Source organism: Aspergillus chevalieri, chromosome 6 (genome assembly GCF_016861735.1).
Source record: "Aspergillus chevalieri M1 DNA, chromosome 6, nearly complete sequence".
In the NCBI taxonomy this organism is placed as follows: domain Eukaryota; kingdom Fungi; phylum Ascomycota; class Eurotiomycetes; order Eurotiales; family Aspergillaceae; genus Aspergillus; species Aspergillus chevalieri.
The window spans coordinates 2929807-2949740 of record NC_057367.1 but is presented as its reverse complement, the minus strand read 5'-3'; the positions used below and the strand labels follow the sequence as shown (position 1 = coordinate 2949740).

At 49.4% G+C, this 19934-nt stretch overlaps 8 protein-coding genes across 8 annotated transcripts; 1 reads left to right on the top strand and 7 right to left on the bottom strand.

Moving 5' to 3' along the window:
* Positions 1–8203: 8203 nt before the first annotated feature.
* ACHE_61038S (uncharacterized protein) lies at positions 8204–8855 on the bottom strand (the record flags this gene model as incomplete). The annotated part of the gene is made up of 2 exons (XM_043282279.1): positions 8204–8548; positions 8607–8855. The coding sequence occupies 2 exons, from the start codon at positions 8853–8855 to the stop codon at positions 8204–8206; spliced, it is 594 nt and encodes a 197-aa protein (XP_043139674.1).
* A 1506-nt stretch (positions 8856–10361) lies between these two features.
* On the top strand, positions 10362–11013 carry ACHE_61037A (EGFR-like transmembrane domain-containing protein; the record flags this gene model as incomplete). Its single annotated transcript, XM_043282278.1, has 2 exons — positions 10362–10403; positions 10468–11013. 2 exons carry the CDS (start codon positions 10362–10364, stop codon positions 11011–11013), a joined length of 588 nt encoding a protein of 195 aa, XP_043139673.1.
* Positions 11014–11819: 806 nt separating this feature from the next.
* Positions 11820–12620, bottom strand: ACHE_61036S (class I SAM-dependent methyltransferase; the record flags this gene model as incomplete). Its single annotated transcript, XM_043282277.1, has 1 exon — positions 11820–12620. The coding sequence occupies one exon, from the start codon at positions 12618–12620 to the stop codon at positions 11820–11822; it is 801 nt and encodes a 266-aa protein (XP_043139672.1).
* A 197-nt stretch (positions 12621–12817) lies between these two features.
* Positions 12818–14113, bottom strand: ACHE_61035S (Zn(II)2Cys6 transcription factor domain-containing protein; the record flags this gene model as incomplete). Its single annotated transcript, XM_043282276.1, has 2 exons — positions 12818–13372; positions 13427–14113. 2 exons carry the CDS (start codon positions 14111–14113, stop codon positions 12818–12820), a joined length of 1242 nt encoding a protein of 413 aa, XP_043139671.1.
* A 644-nt stretch (positions 14114–14757) lies between these two features.
* On the bottom strand, positions 14758–15073 carry ACHE_61034S (uncharacterized protein; the record flags this gene model as incomplete). Its single annotated transcript, XM_043282274.1, has 2 exons — positions 14758–15005; positions 15064–15073. The coding sequence occupies 2 exons, from the start codon at positions 15071–15073 to the stop codon at positions 14758–14760; spliced, it is 258 nt and encodes an 85-aa protein (XP_043139670.1).
* Positions 15074–15156: 83 nt separating this feature from the next.
* ACHE_61033S (uncharacterized protein) lies at positions 15157–15629 on the bottom strand (the record flags this gene model as incomplete). The annotated part of the gene is made up of 3 exons (XM_043282273.1): positions 15157–15405; positions 15460–15568; positions 15625–15629. The coding sequence occupies 3 exons, from the start codon at positions 15627–15629 to the stop codon at positions 15157–15159; spliced, it is 363 nt and encodes a 120-aa protein (XP_043139669.1).
* A 1375-nt stretch (positions 15630–17004) lies between these two features.
* On the bottom strand, positions 17005–17959 carry ACHE_61032S (uncharacterized protein; the record flags this gene model as incomplete). Its single annotated transcript, XM_043282272.1, has 3 exons — positions 17005–17688; positions 17744–17847; positions 17920–17959. The coding sequence occupies 3 exons, from the start codon at positions 17957–17959 to the stop codon at positions 17005–17007; spliced, it is 828 nt and encodes a 275-aa protein (XP_043139668.1).
* A 596-nt stretch (positions 17960–18555) lies between these two features.
* Positions 18556–19836, bottom strand: ACHE_61031S (uncharacterized protein; the record flags this gene model as incomplete). The annotated part of the gene is made up of 4 exons (XM_043282271.1): positions 18556–18796; positions 18851–19291; positions 19360–19505; positions 19555–19836. 4 exons carry the CDS (start codon positions 19834–19836, stop codon positions 18556–18558), a joined length of 1110 nt encoding a protein of 369 aa, XP_043139667.1.
* Positions 19837–19934: the final 98 nt, after the last annotated feature.

Sequence of the window (19934 nt, the reverse complement as noted above, 5' to 3'; positions counted from 1 at the left end):
ATAAAAAGCCAGTTTTACAAGTTTTATTTTCTCTTGCTTCACTGAAAGACACTCCGTAGGTTTTATATTCTTTGTGGTGATCTAGAATATAATTGGCGGATTTAGATTATATAATGCCCGGAGGCAATGTACTCTGTGGTTGCGACCGGAGGACACTCATAGAAGAGAAGTTGTAACCGGAATGCTATGTAGAACCTGTGAGGCTGTGACCATCTCACATTCCTCCCGTATTAGTTCCTTTGTTTAAAAAAATTCTAGACATATATTGATATTGCATTGTATAATGATGTCTTTCACCGTGGTGAGATTGCTATTGCGCAGAGTATACATGTAAATCGCATTAGCGCTATATATGTATATATATCTCAAGCTATATACTCTTGGGTACAGCATTCAAACAGAACAACTTCTTAGGCTTGTAATGCTTCGGAGTTGCTATTACTTTATGGATAGATATAAGTGTCTATATGATTCCAGAGGGATTCCTTCATGATAATTATGTATATTGCGACCGCTGCAACGATATTCTACTTACAACTTCGCATGAGGATGTATGTCGACATGGTAAATGTGCTGTAATTATACATGGCTGCGTAAACTATCAAGTGATCGTGTCTCAAATACAAAAAATACCGAAAACTCGGGGCGGACTGGGGACCCCGCCCCGTTAACTGCCCCAAACTAACCATGGTTGGAATAGTGCGATATCCGATCGACGGATTGGGTATAGCACGGAGAGTCTTGGGGTTTTGGGGCAAAACCCGCCCCAACCCGCCGGGGTTTCGGGGCGGGCAGGGCCATGGCACACCCCGCCCCAAAGCCCACTGGGGCGGGGCATTACTTGCCAAAGCCCACCCCGCCCCGCCCCGAGTGACACTCTACGAAGGAATCGTGTTGGCCAACCACGCTATGCGTAGGACAACACTGCCAGGATCAAAGCCTGTCGAAATTAGGGGGACTGGCTGTCTAGTCATGCCACTGCATTGTCCAGAATTAATTAAGGCCATGAGTCCCTGACAAGCCAGGTAGATCCGAAACCTCATTTCAAGTCATATGGGCTTGCAATATGGTCTATCTTCCACAATGGTGATAAATTTACATCAGACTCTCACTCTCACTTACAAGAACCTCTTCATTTTCTATAAATCACCCATTATCTCCTTCATCAAGACTTTCCTTCTGTTGGTTATCATTGCCATCATTTCCTGCTTCCTCAAAGAGATCAAACCCAACAATGTGTCCCCTAACGGCATTTCTCACACAGGCAGATGCATTTTGAATCTCCCAGATGCTATCGCCGCAGCCTCTTCCCAGCGCCTGGTTTTGTCATGAACGGCATTCAAAGTTCGGTACTCAAGGATTTCATTGATGCTGTCATCAAGAGTCCAGACATGGAAACCTCGTTACTCAGATAATCGACGATCCCAAATCGCTATTCGATGCGTGCAAACGATCGATACATGGCACAAGCAATTGCTCTGCTTCTGTGATGCTCACCTCCTTCAACGAAATCAACGCAGACTACGCAATTATAATGTACGAGAACTTCGTGGAGAATACACCCTGCAGCTGTATCTTCGGACAATCGACTCTCTCGCAGCGCCTGCTTCCGATTTAATGCGCACTGGACGCTCATATTGCACGATTCGACTCCAGCATAAGATCAACCGAAAAGGCGTGGAGTGGGTATTTTGTGAGACCGGCTCAAGCGTGATGGACGAGCCCTCTACCATTCACTGGTTATCGATCGTCGGGTACTTTGCGTCCCCGCTTTTCTTCTTCCTTTTTCTTATGCCTGGTCACTATATAAACAGTTCCGTTGCAGAAGAGTGACAAGCTTCTGTCGCAGAGCTGCTGACAGCCCAGGGAGTGGCCACCACTCCTCGTGTTTCATCGAACATAGTGTCCTTCTGCATTCTCTACGCTCCTGGGGCAATCGTCCACTGGTCTGCTGTTCATCTTCATGCTTTTTGCCTGCATCTCATTGCCTGTGCTAACTGCATGGGTTCATTATTTTCCAAAGCTTCGCTAGCCGGTCTGTGCACCGCTGTCCTGACCTTTGCAATTGGATTGATTACAGTGGCATCGAGTCTGACTATTACCAAGAGCACAGACGAAATGCTCGGTCTATCACTTGTATTCCCACCATATGCCTGGTCAATGCTAGTACGCTACTATCTTCATTCAATGTATTTACCCCTGGGATACTTCTGGTACTAGGAATTGCTCATTCACAGGTTATCTTTTTATAGTTGTTTGATAGAATATAGCCAGGTCTGTTGTTAGAAAGTAACTGTTAAAGGGAGTACATGAGGAATGTAGAAATATGACTGTGGACCATGCGACCGAAGCAACCTAGTCCAAACTCAACATATATGTAACGGGCTAGGCCCGAAAGGCACCTCGAACCATAAATGGTTCTCGATTGAAGCTATTCACAAGAGCGTGCCGAAGTCAGGTGATCTACGATCACCTGATCACGAGTATATAAATCCACCGCCAGCGTGTCTTTCTTTCTTTCTTTCCTTTCCCCAACGAGTTCTTTTGTACATATCTATATATTAGATAGCAAGGCTTCGGCCCATTACATTAGAACTCGTTCGCCCTCATCTATCTACTTATTTATTGAACAACGGATTACGCATCGGATTGAACGCGCAACGGATCGTACATCGCACACTGGACACACTGGACACACTGGACACACTGGAAACACTGGACACACTGGACACATTGAACGATTGGACATACCGGATAACTGGATACATTGGACATCGGATATCAGACATCGAAATTCACGGATAGTTGAGCTATTTACAAACAAATCAATAGTCAAGTCAGTCATATGACCACATTTTCAGCGGAAATCAGCGACCACGAGTCAAACGACCAAACCGACGGCAACATGGGAGACAATATACACTCAGGAGGGACCACCACTCCTGTCCCACAAGATCTTGTCGCAGTTATTGCAGGACTTCAACGACAACTGCAACAAATGGAAGAACGGCGGATTGAAGATCTTCGTCGTCTCAAAGAAGAGTTGACGAGCCCACCCAGAGAGCCCTTGCCACAACCGACTATTGAAGAGATAGCCCCCCAACCAATGGCGGACCCTGTTAGGAGACCTCGACCCAAGCTGACAGACCCAGAAGTCTTTGATGGTCGAAACCGAAGTCTCTACCGTCCGTTTCGAAGCAAGCTGCGCGCTAAACTTGAGGTCGATAAAGAAGCCTTGGGCAATGCCTATGATCGTATGTGGTATGCTTTTGGCCGTCTAACAGATGGGGCTGCTATGCAGGTGCTGCCCTGGATGGAGCGGTTTGCTAAGAAAGGAGCTACTGAGAGCCAGCTGGACGGAATGCTTGATCAAATGGACTTCATCTTTCTGGACCGGAATCTGGAGGAGAAGGCTGTACGAGACCTTGCAAGCTTGAAACAGAACAACAAGCCCTTCACAGTCTTTCTCACTGAGTTCAACCGACTACTCATGGAAGCTGATGGCCATAACTGGCCTGAAAACACAAAAAGGTCCTACCTAGACAATGCATTAAACCGTGAGATGAACACACGCCTTGAAACTGTTGAAAAGAAAAATGGATTTGAAGACTATTGCCGCCAGCTACAGCAGATTGCGGACCGGATGGAGAAGAACCAATTGCGGTACTCACGGAACAATAAGCATACCACCTCAACTTCTCCAGCTCACCCTGTGAATACCACCCGTGCTTCCTCTCCACCCCAAGATATGGACTGGGAACCCACAACAACAACTTCTGCACGCAGCCAACCTCGACGCGTGGCTAAGCATGTATCACGAGAAGAAATGGAACGCCGCAGACAAGAACGACGTTGCCTTCGTTGTGGTGACTCCACGCATTTTATCTCCCATTGCCCCTACGACAGTCCTAGGAACAGTACCCGCATGGCTCGCTCACACATTCATGGGCCGGAACTCGAAGATGAAGAAGAGCAGTTGAGGGAACAACCCAAGCTGGGAAAAGAATAGCTCCTGCAAAAAGTCTCTTGCAGGAGCACCACCAGCAGTTGATGGATCTACCTACATGGCGACCGGCCCCAGCAGCTCAGATAGACCTTCAGAAGGAGTGGAACGACTTCCGAAAAAGAGTCAAGTTTGACAGACCTGAATTCAGAGTATCCGCATTAGTCAATGGAGAACAGGTCAGCAGAACGTTAGTGGACACCGGTTGTACTACATATGGTATGGTTTCTGAGAATTTTACCCGAAAACATCAACTGGAGCGTGTAACCATCAAACCACGAACTATCGACGACTACAAGGGCCCAACGGATGATTGTATAAGGGAGGTAGCGAAAATCTCATTGAACGTGGGGGAAACCACCAAAACACTGCATGGCTGTATGTTGTTCCTAAACTGGGTAGGGGACTCGACATGATTTTAGGCCTTGCATGGATAGACGACCAACAAGTGTTTATCGACCCGAATGGTCCGAAATTGCGCTTCACAAATGGCATTGTTGTTAGCAGCATGGAAGATCAACCACAAATGGATATCCAGCCCATCGGGGCGAACGCTTTTGCACTATGGAACCGACAAAAGAAAAAGGACAGCAGCGTACAGATTTTCGCCGCAAGTTTAAAGGACATTGAGAAAGCATTACGACCCAAATTGCTGACAGACCCCCGCACCAAACTACCACCTCATTACCATAAATTCCTATCAGTATTTGACCGGAAGGAAGCTGACAAGCAACCACCATATCGAGGACCAAATATCGACCATAAGATTGAACTCAATAAGAACGCTGATGGAACGACCCCTGAACCTCCATGGGGCCCCCTTTATAATATGTCAAGGGATGAACTGCTTGTGCTACGGAAGACATTGACAGAGTTGTTGGAAAAGAACTTCATACGTGTTAGCAATTCGCCTGCTGCAGCACCTGTATTGCTTGTCAAGAAACCTGGTGGAGGCTTGCGATTTTGTGTTGACTACCGAGCACTGAACGCCATTACAAAGAAGGACCGCTACCCCCTACCACTAATTAATGAAACATTGGAAAGAATTGGGAAAGCAAAATGGTTCACCAAGTTGGATGTTATTGCTGCTTTTCACAAGATTCGTGTCGCTGCCGGCGATGAATGGTTGACCGCATTCCGAACTCGATTTGGGCTGTTTGAATGGCTTGTAACACCATTTGGACTAGCCAATGCACCGAGCACCTTCCAACGCTATGTTAATTGGGTCCTACGAGATTTCCTAGATGAATTTGCTTCTGCTTACCTTGACGACATCTTGATATTTACGGATGGAACATTGTCAGAGCATCAAGAGCATGTCTGCAAAGTATTAGGCCGTCTCCAAGAGGCCGGCTTACAGATTGATATTGATAAATGCGAATTTGAAGTGAAGTCAACAAAATATTTAGGATTCATTATTGAGGCAGGAAAAGGTGTCAGCATGGATCCAGCAAAGGTTGAAGCAATCATGAACTGGGCTGCCCCTACCACTGTGAAAGGTGTCAGGTCATTTTTGGGATTCGCGAACTTCTACAGACGTTTCATCCGAAACTATTCTGAACTTACAACTCCACTAACAGCGTTGACTCAAAAAGATAAACCCTTTGTGTGGGATGATAAATGCGAGGAAAGCTTCCAACAGTTAAAAAGGATGTTTACAACGGCACCAATCCTCATGCAATTTGATCCAGACCGCGAGACTGTCGTCGAGACTGACTCATCAGGGTGGGCCACTGGTGGCGTACTTTCACAGTATGATGATGATGGTGTATTACGACCTTGCGCGTACTTTTCCAAGAAAAACACTCCTGCAGAGTGCAACTACCAGATTCATGACAAGGAACTTTTGGCGATCATCAATGCATTGAAAGAGTGGGAATCAGAGCTCATATCAGTGGTAAATTTCCAGATACTGACAGACCATCGCAATCTCCGTTATTTTACTACCATGAGACGACTGAATGAGAGACAGATGAGATGGGCAGATCTATTGAGCCGATACGACTTCACACTTCATTACCGACCAGGGAAGCTTGCAGGGCGCCCTGATGCACTGTCTCGACGAGAGCAGGATGTTCCTGTATTGGGTGATGAACGGCTAAAGCATCGCGAACAACGACTATTCGATCCTGAGATCCTCAAGGACGGACCAGTGGAAGGAAGCAGCAAAAGAAGACTAGTTGAAGAACCCCATCCTATTAATGTGTCCCGGATCCTTCTAGCACCAGTCGGCACGGAGCCCTATAACAGTGAGCCAAGCGCACCTCAAGGATATGAACAGGCGAACGAACCTACCAATCTCAATAGTGAGCGACCATCGTTGGAAGAGCTACTGGATATGACTCTTGATGAACATTGGGCTCGGGTAGAGCCACTAGATGAAAAGTATGGTCGTATACGAGAAGCAGTGCAAGTAGGAGCACATCAATTCCCACGTGAACTGGGGATCAAAGCCTCAATCTCAGAATGCTCTATTGAACCGAACAACCGCTTGTGCTACCGAGGCCGGCGATGGGTCCCTGACATTGAATCTCTGAGGACAAGGTTGCTACAAGAAACACATGACTCAGTACTTACAGGCCATCCAGGGAGGAGCGCAATGTATGCTATCCTGGCACGAAGGGTCTACTGGCCTGCAATCTCTGAGGATGTCAGACGATTTGTACGGAACTGTGACAAATGCAGTGCCAACAATGTATGGAGAGACCGCCGACAAGGCCTACTGAAGCCTCTACCAATTCCAGACCGAAAATGGAGATATATTGCAATTGACTTCATCGAGAAGTTACCAACTTCAAATGGTTATGAAAACATCATGGTTATTGTCGATCGCCTTGGAAAAGGTGTCATCCCCATACCCTGTGAGAAGATCGACACCTACACAGTAGCACAGAAGCTTATTCAGAGTTTCATTGGCTATCATGGCATTCCAGCCAGTATTGTATCAGACAGAGGAAGACAATTCACCAATGAGATGTGGAAGCGTTTTTGTGAGCTACTGGGGATCAAACGACAATTATCAACTGCCTACCACGCTGAAACCGATGGCCAAACTGAGCGAATGAATGCTACTATTGAACTATTCTTGCGCTCATTCTGTGATCACACACAATCGAACTGGGCGTCATTGCTACCAATGGCACAGCTTGCAATATGCAGCCGGGATGCTGCCTCCACAGGTGTCAGTCCATTCTTCCTTGACCACGGCTACCACGTCGATCCCTTTCAGTTAGAAGAGGATGTTGAAATCAACCTTTCAGCACCAGACCTGGGCACCATGCGTGAACGAGGTGAACGAATTGCAGCCAAGCTAAGGGGAGCTCTTGACATCGCCACAACAGAACTTGCTGTCGCCCAACAGAAACAAGAAGACTATGCCAATCGTCGAAGAGATGTCGCCCCTGAATACCAGGTTGGGCAGAAAGTCTGGCTTGACCTGCACAATATACAAACAGAACGCCCTAGCAAGAAACTGGGAAGCAGGCAGGCAAAATTTACTGTGTTGGAAAAGATTGGATCCCACGCCTACCGCCTCAACACACCAGGCACAATCCACAACGTGTTTCATACAGCGCTCCTCCGCCCAGCGGCAATGGATCCCTTCCCTAGCCAACGGAAAGATGACTACCAACCTCCTGCAGAAATGATCAATGGGAATGAAGAATATATGGTCGAACGAATACTAGATGAGCGTTTTCGACGGTGGGGACGAGGCGAAAGACATGAGTTTTTAGTCAAATACATTGGCTGGCAGGAACCGGAATGGAACGATGCGAGGAACATGGAGGATACCATAGCATTGGATGACTGGGAAACCTACAAAACGATGAATGGGATTGTTGTCCAATCGGCCTTGAGTATACCAAATGAGCCACCCCACGCCGGGGGGCGATCGCGGAGGCGACGAGGAAGGGGGGTAATGTAACGGGCTAGGCCCGAAAGGCACCTCGAACCATAAATGGTTCTCGATTGAAGCTATTCACAAGAGCGTGCCGAAGTCAGGTGATCTACGATCACCTGATCACGAGTATATAAATCCACCGCCAGCGTGTCTTTCTTTCTTTCTTTCCTTTCCCCAACGAGTTCTTTTGTACATATCTATATATTAGATAGCAAGGCTTCGGCCCATTACAATATAACACCCTGATCACCACCCAGTGGGATTCAACCGAATCCACTTCGCCCCCGACAGAATCCTCCTTAAGTGTACGACCAAACAGCAAAGGCGCGGCCATCAGAAGACTCCCAGGGCGTAGTCTGGGCCTTGAAGGGGTAGCAGTCATCCAGGCTCACACCCCGGCGGGTGGTAATGTTCTTGGCGTTGACAAATACTTCCCAAATATTATTTCCACCAGCAAAAGGGCAGGCCAGGAAGCCATCCGCGCCGTTGGCCTTGTACTTCCACTCGCCAAATTGAGCGCCCTCGACCTGCGAGAAACCATTCATAGAGGAACCGGGCTCCATATCGCTGTCGCTGCCGCCAGTGTATCTGACATGACCGGTGCGGTCAACGTAGATGTGTTCACCACCGGGGATCTTGGCGGACTAGACATTGATTCATTAGCTGCGAATGCAATTGTGATGCAGATCGGATAAGACATACCATGTAGTTCGCAGAGGCCAAGACAGAGGCATCTCGGACAGTGATATTACCACCAGGACAGCCGCTAGCCTTAACCACTTCGGGAGGACACCAGACGTCGGTTTCACCGTTTAGGTACAGGTAGGTGGAAGAAGCGTCCAATTTCAGGTTGTGAGCAGGAGAGTCAGAGTTGATAGCAACGACGCTGAAACCTTTACTGGTCTTCTTCTCGGATGGGAGAGCAATGGCGCCAGCCAGGAAGGGCAGCATGGAAAGGAAAGTAGAGAATCTCATTTCTAATAAGCGTTGTTTTGAATTGAATTGAGATAGATTTTGTTGTTGTATGAGTGTTTTGCGGCGATGAGAGTTGAAAAAAATGGAAATCTTTCCACCATTTACGCCGGCTGCCCCTGCTACCTGTGCAAAGGTGACTTTCTTGTCGTCCGTTCTAAAATTGTATTTCTGTGGGAACCTCACTTGGCTCGGGGCTGTGAGATGGATGCCATACCAACTTCCCATTTGGTGGGTTCCCGATCCTGGATCGATCATGATCTACTAGAGATAGAATACAAGCTTTCCTTTTTGAGTTCACCGCCCGTTTGGCCTTACAGAGTATATCCGCGAAGTCGTGGATCGGAATGCGGCTGTGCAGGACCTCAGAAGGTCTTGGTAGTCATTAACGGGGGCCGGGGGGCGATTGATGAACAGATCCATCAGGCTTAGTGAGCATTGAGTGCTTGCTGGTGAGATTATCTTTCATGTGTATAATATGGAGAAATCCCAGGGGTTATACAATGTATGGGACGGTTTTTCAAAGAGCTCTAGGAAATCAACTGTGTAAGTATCCTTGAAACAAAATGGCTGGTCAATTAGCCTTCGAGTGACTGTACAGAGACCCAACCCCCAGAAGTGCTAGTCATGTATCCTCGCCGTCCGAATCGTCATGGATATCACTACCAGATTTCAATGATTAGTTACTCCGCTTTCTTGTTTCCGAGAGGCAGCGTCCTTGCCCTTTTGTGGCAAATCCTGCGACGATTCAGGCGGGTCATAAGGCGCAGATGGGTACGGCAGTCTATAGCGGTCAAATTGCAATATTCAAATTGCAATAACCAGTATTAAATGTTTGTACCTATATATGGTGGATATACTCAAACTATGGACTGAGTACTCTGTATGTTTATTTTACTCCGGAGTCCACCAAGTAAATTATTATGGCGGGTGGCTCCTCAGCACTGGTAGAGGGCCAATGTGGGCCTCGGCTTCTCTACCAACGCCGAGAGTTTGTCCAGGACCAGGGATTTCCCTTTCCGCTTCCAAGGTAGCGTGGAAATACCCGCCCCTCGACGTCAAATAGATACACACTACTAAACCAAATCAAACTAATGGCAATTTCCCCTGGGGCAGGACTAAGCTGCTCGTAGAATTTTGTCCGTTATTCTTCATGCCCATGAAGTTCATCGTTCATCTACCATGTCATTGACAACAGGGGTTCCTCTGCCCCTTACAACCACCTTTAGCCCGCCGAGTGAGTGTATCAGTGATTTCTGGGTCGCTTACAACACAGACAGCTCGATCTATCTGAACCTGGGGCCAACAACCCCCTCACTATGTCTCCCAACTGGCTGGGCCTCGACTACCTATTTCTCCCCAGGTATTTGCCCCAGCGGCTATGGCATCGCCGCCAGTTTCGCAGTGCCCATGGGCAGCGCCATAGAAACAATCGCAACGTGTTGTCCGGTGTGATCTCCCCCTAGTCTACTTCCACGCGAGTCCATGGAGCTGACCATTCCTTTCCTTCAGGGTATCCGGGTATACGTACTCGACGCGACCTTCGAGTAAGGAGCTATTCCCATGGTACAGCAGCGCAGTCTGCCAATAGACTTCGGGGCCAAACGTCGCCACAACGTTCAATCAGACTTTCTGGACAACGATTTCTACAACTCCCTCTCCGACCACGACCACAACAGTCGCCTCCGGGACGCTGAGCGGCACCGACGGTCTTGTAAATGCATATGGCGTCGAGATTCGCTGGCAGTCAACGGACTTCAGCAACGCCCCAGCCACAGCCATTGCGACCACCACCGGTGCAGCAGCCGAAGCAACCCATGACTCATCTGGCTTGTCAGCAGGTGCCAGCGCAGGAATTGGAGTCGGGGCGGCCGTCGCGGTCATATTTCTCGTTGCGCTGGGGTTCTTCCTTCTGCGTCGACGCAGGCTCCCGGAGAATCCGCCTGGCGATGGAAAGCAGGGGGATTCGTACATAACACTTCCGGAACATCCAAGCCGGATGCAAGGAGAAGTTGAGTTACCAGCAAATCCGTCGAGTGCTGCCGTTTATCAGAAGGCGGAGTTGGCGGATAATCCTGTGTATGAAATGGAAGGAGGCTCGAAACGAGCTGAACTGGGAGCGTCGAGTCCCCAATGACCATGTGTGTGCCGTCCTACATTATGGATGTGTTATGCTGCTCATCATTATTTATCATTTAATCAAGTTTATTGTCCATGTCGAGCCCTAAGGCTATGACAGACCATATTCCATGAAACTCGAGGGTCGTAACTGACTTTCGGCCTCTTGTTCCTATGAGTTCCCGAGGTAGTACCCCCCTCTATAATATTTCTGATCCTTTTCCTCGCCCCAAGTCCATAGGACGTCTCAAAAAGTTTTTGAGGGTTGGCCAAATCAGAATGGCCACCTCTGGGCCATTGTACAGAATACTGGTTAGTCGCACACGAGTTGTCGCAAGATTGCTTCCTGGCAGTGGATAGCCGCCAGGGACGTCGGTTTCCACTCAAAGGACTCATCACAAGCATCAAGCGAGCTCCTTCATTCAGGTTGATCTGTACCGGGGTCATGGATCCGTGGATAATACCCGATATCAGGGCTGAGCTGTATCCATGGCGCACATTATTACATCAGGGAATACACCGCATGACAAGCTGTAAACCGTTTGTTTGGGCCAGGCGCTGATTTCGCTCTCAAAGTTGAGATAATAAACGATCAAGTAAATTATCTCATTGGTGATATTCGAGAAGCTCATCGTAGCTGTAAAGAATTGTGTGGTTTCGAGTACTCGTGAAAGGAAGTTGCCGGATATAATTTGGGCCAATGGCATATATATCCTTCAGTCGTGGTAGAAAAAGAGCGCCCGAGTCTACAAACTTCCCATTGCAACGAACACTTGGTATATAGATACAATTTTATTTGCGGCTAAATCAACAGCTATATGACAATCACTTCCAGCAAAGGATCTCTGCGTGCAGTACTGCGAACCATCCATCCTCGTCCTCGATAAACCTCCTCCAGCCTTGCGCCATCTGGTTCAACTCTTCCTGCGTCGCCAATCCTTCTTTCACTGCAGTATTTGAAAGGCCTGAAGACTTCGCCCGTCCCTCCATTGATCCTCCCCAATACGCGCGCTCCGCAGGACTACTGAAGCACCAAGACCCCGCGCTTTTCTGAATCTTCTTTCGATCGAATCCCGCTTCCCGCGCCCAGACATGAATGTACCGGCCGGAACAGGCATTACAGCCCTTTGCCTTTGACATTTTTTCGGTTAAATTCCACCACGATTCTATTCCGGCATTCTCTGGGTACCATGTGTATTGCGCCGATTCGCGCGCAGCAACTATACCACCGTCGGATTTGGCAACACGGCGCATCTCACGGAGTGCTTTGACAGGGTCCGCGATGTGTTGCAAAACTTGGTGAACATGTACAATGTCGAAGCTGTCGTCAGGGAAGTCGAGCGAATGAATATCACCGACGCGGAAGTCGACGTTTGTGACTCCCTCGCTGGCCGCGAGACTTCGTGCTTGGTCCAGCGGATCGGAGACGTACTCAATACCAGTAACGAGTCCCTGAGGCACGCGGCGGGCAAGATCCACACTAATTGAGCCAGGACCGCAGCCGATGTCGAGAATCGTCATGTTGGGCTTGATATGCGGCAGGAGGTATGGTGCTGAGTTGACGACAGTGCGCCAGTTATGTGTTTGAAGGACTGAAGAAGAGTGGTCTGTTGTGTAGGCTGCCATCGTGATGAAATTGATTTGTTCAGAATTGAGAATTAGTGTTTACTGATCTTAGATGTTAACTGATGAAAAGGTTGACCTTTAAATAATAGCGACGCCATACTTGGCGTGACATCCACTTCGGAATTCCGAACACAACCAAGTAGATGATTGGCCACATTTCTTGGCTGCGTCATTGTACTCGGAATTCCGAGCAGAGATCAACATCCATGGATATGGGCGCAAACGGCGAATATCATCATCCCGAATTCATCCACCGTCTGTACCCAGCGCTCTATTCTCCTCCGTCGTGGTGGAGAGGAAGTCTCTACTGACCTCCACAACTCTGAAATTTCCAGCATTCCGTCTTCCCAGTCGAGCAGGTGACGGTCGTACTCTTTGGTCCATGTTTCGCGGTCAACGGCATCCCATAATGACCTGCTTTCCGGAGCGTACAATCCCCGTAGTTCTTCAGCAACGAAATTTGGCAGGAGACGGTCAGCATTGTACACGCTGCTGAAAAGGTACATGACCAGAATAGCCCGGCGTTTAGTAGATGCCACAATCCAGGATTCCCAATTCGGCCGCGATCGAGAGAGTTCAGCGGTGCAGAAGAGGCCATTCCGTGCGGTACGAAAAGCCATTTCCATGAGAGTCATCATAGCCTGGTCATTCAAGACGGAGGGACCACCAATAGGAGTGAAGTACATCATAATCGAGTAGATCATGTATGCCTGGAAAGCTGCGAGAAGTTCGTAGTCATAAGGACTCGGAGGCTACACAGATTAGAACGAATGCTTAGCGAAGCACAGGAGAAGCCCGTAGCGTACCTCTTCAGCCAACCGTCGCATCTCATTCTCTACAATACTGACCACCATTGTCTCGCTCCCGGGGACCGCCTGCTCCCACATCCGCACCAAGCTATAGCAGTTTGCAAGCGCGCGGGGCATTTCTCTCCCCACTATCTGCGCGCGATGAATTATGGGAGGAAGTCCCCCGTCCTTCTGCATACAACGAGGATATGTACATAATATCCGTGCGATGTACTGCAAGGTGAACGGATGATACGCTTTGGGGATCTCTTCGCCTTCTGTAAGAGGTAGGACGTAAGGCCTCAGCCAACGATCCCGGATATCTCCAGCATTAGCACTAGGTGCCAATTCGACTACTTGCAGGTCAAACTCGGTCTCTTTGTCCCGCTCCGGTCTTGTTTGTGGTTGGTTTTGAGCGGCTGTGATTGCACCAAAAGGAAAATCAACCGGCGCGTCCGTGATCTGGTCCAGTCGCGGAATTCCGAGTACTGTTGTATCGAGTTCTATCATAGACGAAGTGCTCTCAACAGATGGGCTCAGGCCTTCGTTGGCCGGATACTCGCAGTTCTGGCCTCGTGATCGACATCTTGAACAGGCCGGTCTCTCGAGATCGCAGCGGACTTTGGATCTCGTGCAGCTATTGCAGGCCTTCTTACGGGGCGGAGCACGTTGCTTCTTTCTCGAAGGGCTTGTCCTGGCGTTCATTTCAACGTCCTTGTATGTCGAGAGGTTCGGGAATGGCGGTTCGCGTGTTCGGAACTCCGAACCGGCGCGTCACGTGGTATTTATGTCTGTAGCATACACAACGATAGGATACCATTGGAAGCTACTAAGCTAAATAATAAAACTAATATTCCCATAGCCATAAGTCCTCGTACGCAACGTTGCATAGAGCATCTCTCTTTTGTCCGTATGCCTCGCCTTGCCCTAGCTTCATCGGCAATCTTCGGCTTAAGCAAAAATATTTCTCTTCTCTACCGGGGATATCACCGCAAGGAGGGCCATGCAGCAATACTGAGTATTTGTAGTACTGATTGCCGTATGCAAGCTAGCTGAGTGCAATAATCCTCCCTCGTCCCAGTCCATATTCTCGCAAACTTCAGCATCGATTGTTATGTACGGCTGGACGCGCTTCCCGAGTAATGACGCCCCGTGGTCAAAGAAACGAGTTGGTTGAATGGGAATCTTGCACTTTGCGAATCGCCGCGGCTCCTCCATTCCCGAAACACGTCTCATCATCCCCAACTTCTTCCAATATTGTTCGGGATTTTCGATGCCATCGTCGGAGTTCACTAATCCCAGTTCCTCTTCCTCAACATTCCGGCCCTCTTCACTCTCCAGTTGTTTAATCAGGTACTTGGAGGTGTAGTCCTGTACCACCCACCGTAGTGACCATCCATAATCCCGAGGTCCTGGTTCTGTATTCCATACTGTCCGTCTTTCTCGGGGATTGGCAAGATGGCGACATCTATGCCAAGAGAGCGCAGAACGGAATAAAGCACCAGGTCTGCTCCCTTCAGCACCCTGGGAAGCTGAGCCCGACCGTACTCTTCAGCTTTGGGATATGCGTGAGAACAGGGGAACGCAAGAATTTTACCTACTTCAGAATTAGTACCTACTTGTCAGAGTGAGCCAAACGGGAGAAAGAGACGTACCGTCTTGCATGGAATTGGACCTTCTCAGGGTTTCCTTGATCCAGTCATACAAGGGAAGCGTCTTCCGATTCAGGACTTGGGGCTCATAGAGAGTCACAGCTCGGTGACATAGAGGTTATAAGTGAGCGTCATCCGATCGCCTTCCGTGATAGTCTTGACTTCATGCTCGCAGTCACTGTAGAACGCCACTTGCTGGATGGTTGTCTCACTTTTGGCACTCCAGTCATATCTGAATTCCTGGCCATCGTGCTGCACGGCCAAATCACCTCCCTTGAAGGAAGATGGAAGGCAACCAGGTGTGTCGACATGCTTGCAGAAAAGGCCGGATGGTCCTGAGTAGGCCTGGAGCGGGATAATTAGTTAATTGGAGGCTAAAAAAGAGGTATTTCAACTCACGTTCAGCTTGTAAAGTTCTGCATGCAGCTTGCGCAGGTCCACGTTTCTGCTGCTGGGGAGGAGGATATGTTCAATGTACTCAATGATCCCGTAGTCGGACGGGTGAAAACTGGTAGCAAATTGCTCCGGGTCAAGTTAGACGGTCTTGCGGTATTCAGGGTCTACCACATCCCCGTTTCCCCGGCCGAAGCTCGTAAAGTCACAGCTGGCAATCAATCGTTGCAGTACATCCGTACTGGATTCTGGAGCAGCTCCATGGACTGGAAGAACCAATTTATTCGCGGTCGAACCAGTGCTTGCTGCCCAGAAAATACTTACTGGAGCAAAAGTTGGGTCAGTTTCGCTTGTCCCCACGATGGGGATAGCACTACCACAGGCAAGTGAGGCCGTATCTTGCTTGCGTTCTATAAATCCCTTCAACTGGCGACACAAGACTCGACAAACGCATTGCGAACATCTGGGACCGGCCGATGAGCACCAATCCGTTGCCGATACTATTCCTCTACCAGCATATCCAAAAGAGATTGGGGGAGAGGCTATCTTTGTCTTCGCCTTATTCTAGCCTCGATGTTTGTTTTTGACTTCATCTTCGTCCAGGTTTGCCCCTGAGTGGGGGGTTTCAAACGCGGTCCTCCATCGCGCTGACAGTCAACTCTTGGACTCCGCGTTCTCCAAATTGGATTAATTGTCCTGGAGATCCTTCACGGCTCGCTCCCTTCTTTCCTTCTGGAATTTATCCCAATCTGGTCCAGTTTGACGCCAATGGACACGGTAATCAAGATTGAAGCGGTAGACTTGGGCGGCAAGCCAGTACATGCAGGCATCAACCTTGCAGTTCTATCAAGTCCACATCAGTACATGAGCAAGGCTCCAACCAGGGACCCCAGACATAGTCGGATCAGGGCTTTCTCCATGTCGTTCTCGATTTCATCGATTGTCAGGCGATAGTGACGCGATCCTTCTTGGGATCTGGTTTCCGGTCACGGTAGGAGTAGCCGTAGCCATTGTCATCGTCATAGTCAGACATCGCCTGGTCAAACATGGCGAAGGATCATGGACTTGATGGAGAACGTCGAAGAAAAGCTGATACCGTTATGAGGATGCAAACGATGAAAGAAGAGAGTATGGTTATGGAAAGAGAGGACGTTATATAACAGCAAGAAGTAGGGGCCCGGTCACCTGAAAGCACCGCCCAAAGAGAAAACGCGACATCGCTGCCTGCTGTTCCTGCATCAGGGTTGCACAAGTATCCCAATTCACCAATTAGGATTGCACTCGCCACCACTGATGCCTGAATAACCTGGTCCCTGTCCGTCTGTTGCCTGCTGTTTGTCCCGTTTGAGGAATTCTGCAAAACCCTACTACGGGTCAGAATGACGCGTCCAGGTCTGGAAGTGCGTTGCTTACCTGGGGATAAAGCTGGTATACATACTCATCACGTCTATTACGCATGGCATAATATACAGAAATCTCTTTCAGTCAGAAGACGAAATAAAAGACACAACAGGGTATAATACGGTAAATGAAATCACAACGATGCGCGCGTCATGCTTCCGACTGGATAGCGCGAGGCGTAGGAGGCGTAGGAGCTGGCCCAGCATCCAGTTCATACACCGGTTGAGATATTTCCGTGGGCAGCTCTGAGACTTGATTCTCCGGTGCTTCGGCCGTCCCATCGGGTGGCATCTCACGAGACAACGGCGGGGTCTCGAGTTTCGGATGGAAGACATTCAGGGCCAGTATGTCCATCAACGGCTTCACTTCCGGCGGCGGCGCGACAGCACCCGTCAGCACTTGCGATGCTTTGACCTTCTGTTTGTAGAGCTTCCGGTTGGCGCCTCTTCGTTCGATCATGATAGCCCCCTCGAGTGACACTCCCGCGTATATCCCCTTGGTTTTCGAGTATGCGAACGTCGCTGCTGCACCCTTCGTGCTTGCTCCTCCAGCCACCTCGACACTTCTTCCAACTGGTCCGAATGCCGTCGAAAGGTTGGCACTCAGTAATGCACTTCCACACTGCGAGAATGTCCGGACGGCGTAGGTATCGTTGAGGACGAAAACGAAATCGGTCATTTCGACGCCAATTAGGCCCCCGAATCCACCCCCAAGTATTTCAATTGCAGATGGAGACGACCAGCTGCCATCGTCGAGACGAGCGACCATAACCCCTGATCCGAATCGAGCTGAGCCCAAGAACCCGACGCGGAAGACGGTGAAGACAACTAAACCCTGCAGAACCGTTAATTCAGCCAATCTCAATAAGTGTGCCGCAAAAGCTCAGTACCTTTGCCTTCTCCAGGACATGAGGGGGGAGCGATAACCCCGGACTACCAAGGGACGATGGCCGAATAAAGGACTCGAGGATTCGCATGGACTTTTTGCTCTCGCCTGGTGTCGCACGATATCAACAATCAGCAATCTCTTCGACAAGTTTTCTCTGCAGTGAATATGGGGACGCACAGCGCAAAGACGCGGGGAACGGGTTGTGAATTCTTTCCATGGTCAGAAATCCAGTCAACCTTGATGGTCAAGAATCAGCTGTGAAGGACTCTCTCCTGCAGAAGAAATTGGCCATGCCAGCCTTATCTACTGTAGAAAACAGGGGGAGTCCTGGGGAACAGCCTCGTCTCCCCAGTGTGCTAGCCGCTACAGACGCATTGATGTTGATCGTCTCATTCCGCGAATCAGAAGAGCCATTAGTGACCGGTAGTCGCGTTGGCGCGTGGAGGCGCAGTAAGGCGTCTTTGAATACGAGCGGTTCACTTCCGCGATTTCGAACTGAATTGTACATCGCGTGTCCCTGGATTGTCACGTGTGGCCATTTCCCGCAGACTCAAGAAAAGAAGATGAAATTACTCTGGACAGTCAATGTTCAGGTCTAAAAGAACATGCAAACATAAATACAGCATAAGTACACACAAATGGCAGCTCAAGTATGGCACATTTCATGACGGACATGGTATGCATCAGGGGTATATATATATGGAAGACGCAATCCTCCAACAACAAAACAGACTCTCGCCGACCGGATGATTAAAATATGATCATAAAGGGATATTCAAGAAGAAGAGGAAATGAAGAAAGCCGCCCGCGACTTTAATCTCTGCACGGCACAGAGGATCCCGGTTTGCGGGCGTAGACGATTGTTCCGGGGAGGTAGGCACGGGTCTTGTAGTCTCGTAACGCTGCTCGCATCTGGGCCAGATGTATTTGCGCGCGATCGTACGGCCAGCCGAGTGTCGAGGTGAGTAGTCGCAGCATGAAACCTTCCACGCCGTTGTGCAGTCGGAACTGATTCCATCGACCCAGTTCATGCATTTTGGGATCCGAACTCCAGCTGCACCGTCATTAGTGGCAAATCGTGATTACACCCGGAAAACAAGGAACATACCCATTCATAGGCCATTTGTAGTCGACTTCCACCACATCCACAAAACCAGCGCGCTTGAGGCGCTCTGCGCTCTCCTTCCAGATGGTAAAGGTCTTCCCAAACTTGACTCCGGACTGCACGACCGTCTCGCCCCAGAGCCGGTAGAAATGGTTTGGTCCCACGCTACCGTCGTCTGAGGTCGGCTCAACCGAGTGTTCCACCACTTCAACATAGCCTCCAGGCCGCAGAGACGTATAGCATTGGCGGAAAAACTCGTCCCAATCGGGGATGCAGCCAAACATCTCCCGGATGTGGATAAAGTCGAATTGGTTAGGAGAGTAGGTCCAAGGCAAGGTCATATCATCGATCTCGAAAACGCAGTTCGGGGGTACAAAGGAAGGTTGGATCGGGGAGAGGTCGACTCCGGTGACCTTGGCGCTGGGATATTCATCGGCCATATCTCTGCAATCGAAGAAGATCGGATCGTCAGTTCACGATTCCGATCGGTACAATTTCCGTTGATAACTCACATGGCCCAGATCCCGGTGCCGGTGCCGACATCGAGGATTTCTTGGGGGTTCTTCAAGGGGGCGAGATGGAGTTTCCCATCGAGGGTCAGGTAATACATGTGATGCGCGACGTCTTGCTGTTCGTTGGCGGTTTCATCGTTGGGTCCCTGTTCTGTCAGCACCTTCTCTTCCCTGTTTGTATTCAACCCAACATACCCAGTAAGCACCATCGCGGTAGGCATGGTAGCGACGGCCGTATTCGAAGCGGTAGTCGGTGATATAGCAGGACAGGGTCTTGGTATCGTCCCCGATAAAGGAATCGTCGCCGTACGCAGAGTCCAAATCATCGTCCCGGTATCCCACCTCTTCCAGGCCTTCGTCGTCGTAGTCTTCGCTGGTGGCGGGATAGAAGGAATCGCTGGTGGTCGGAGCATTATTACTACTATCCCGGGTCGGAGTGGAGGAGTTGGAGCGCCTAGGGGGAGGAGCAGCCGTCATGACGAAGATCTGCGCTCCGTAGCCACGAGGTGAACAATTGAATCAATAGAGGTGTGAATATAATGGTATTCAACAAAGAATTGAATTAAGAAAGAATG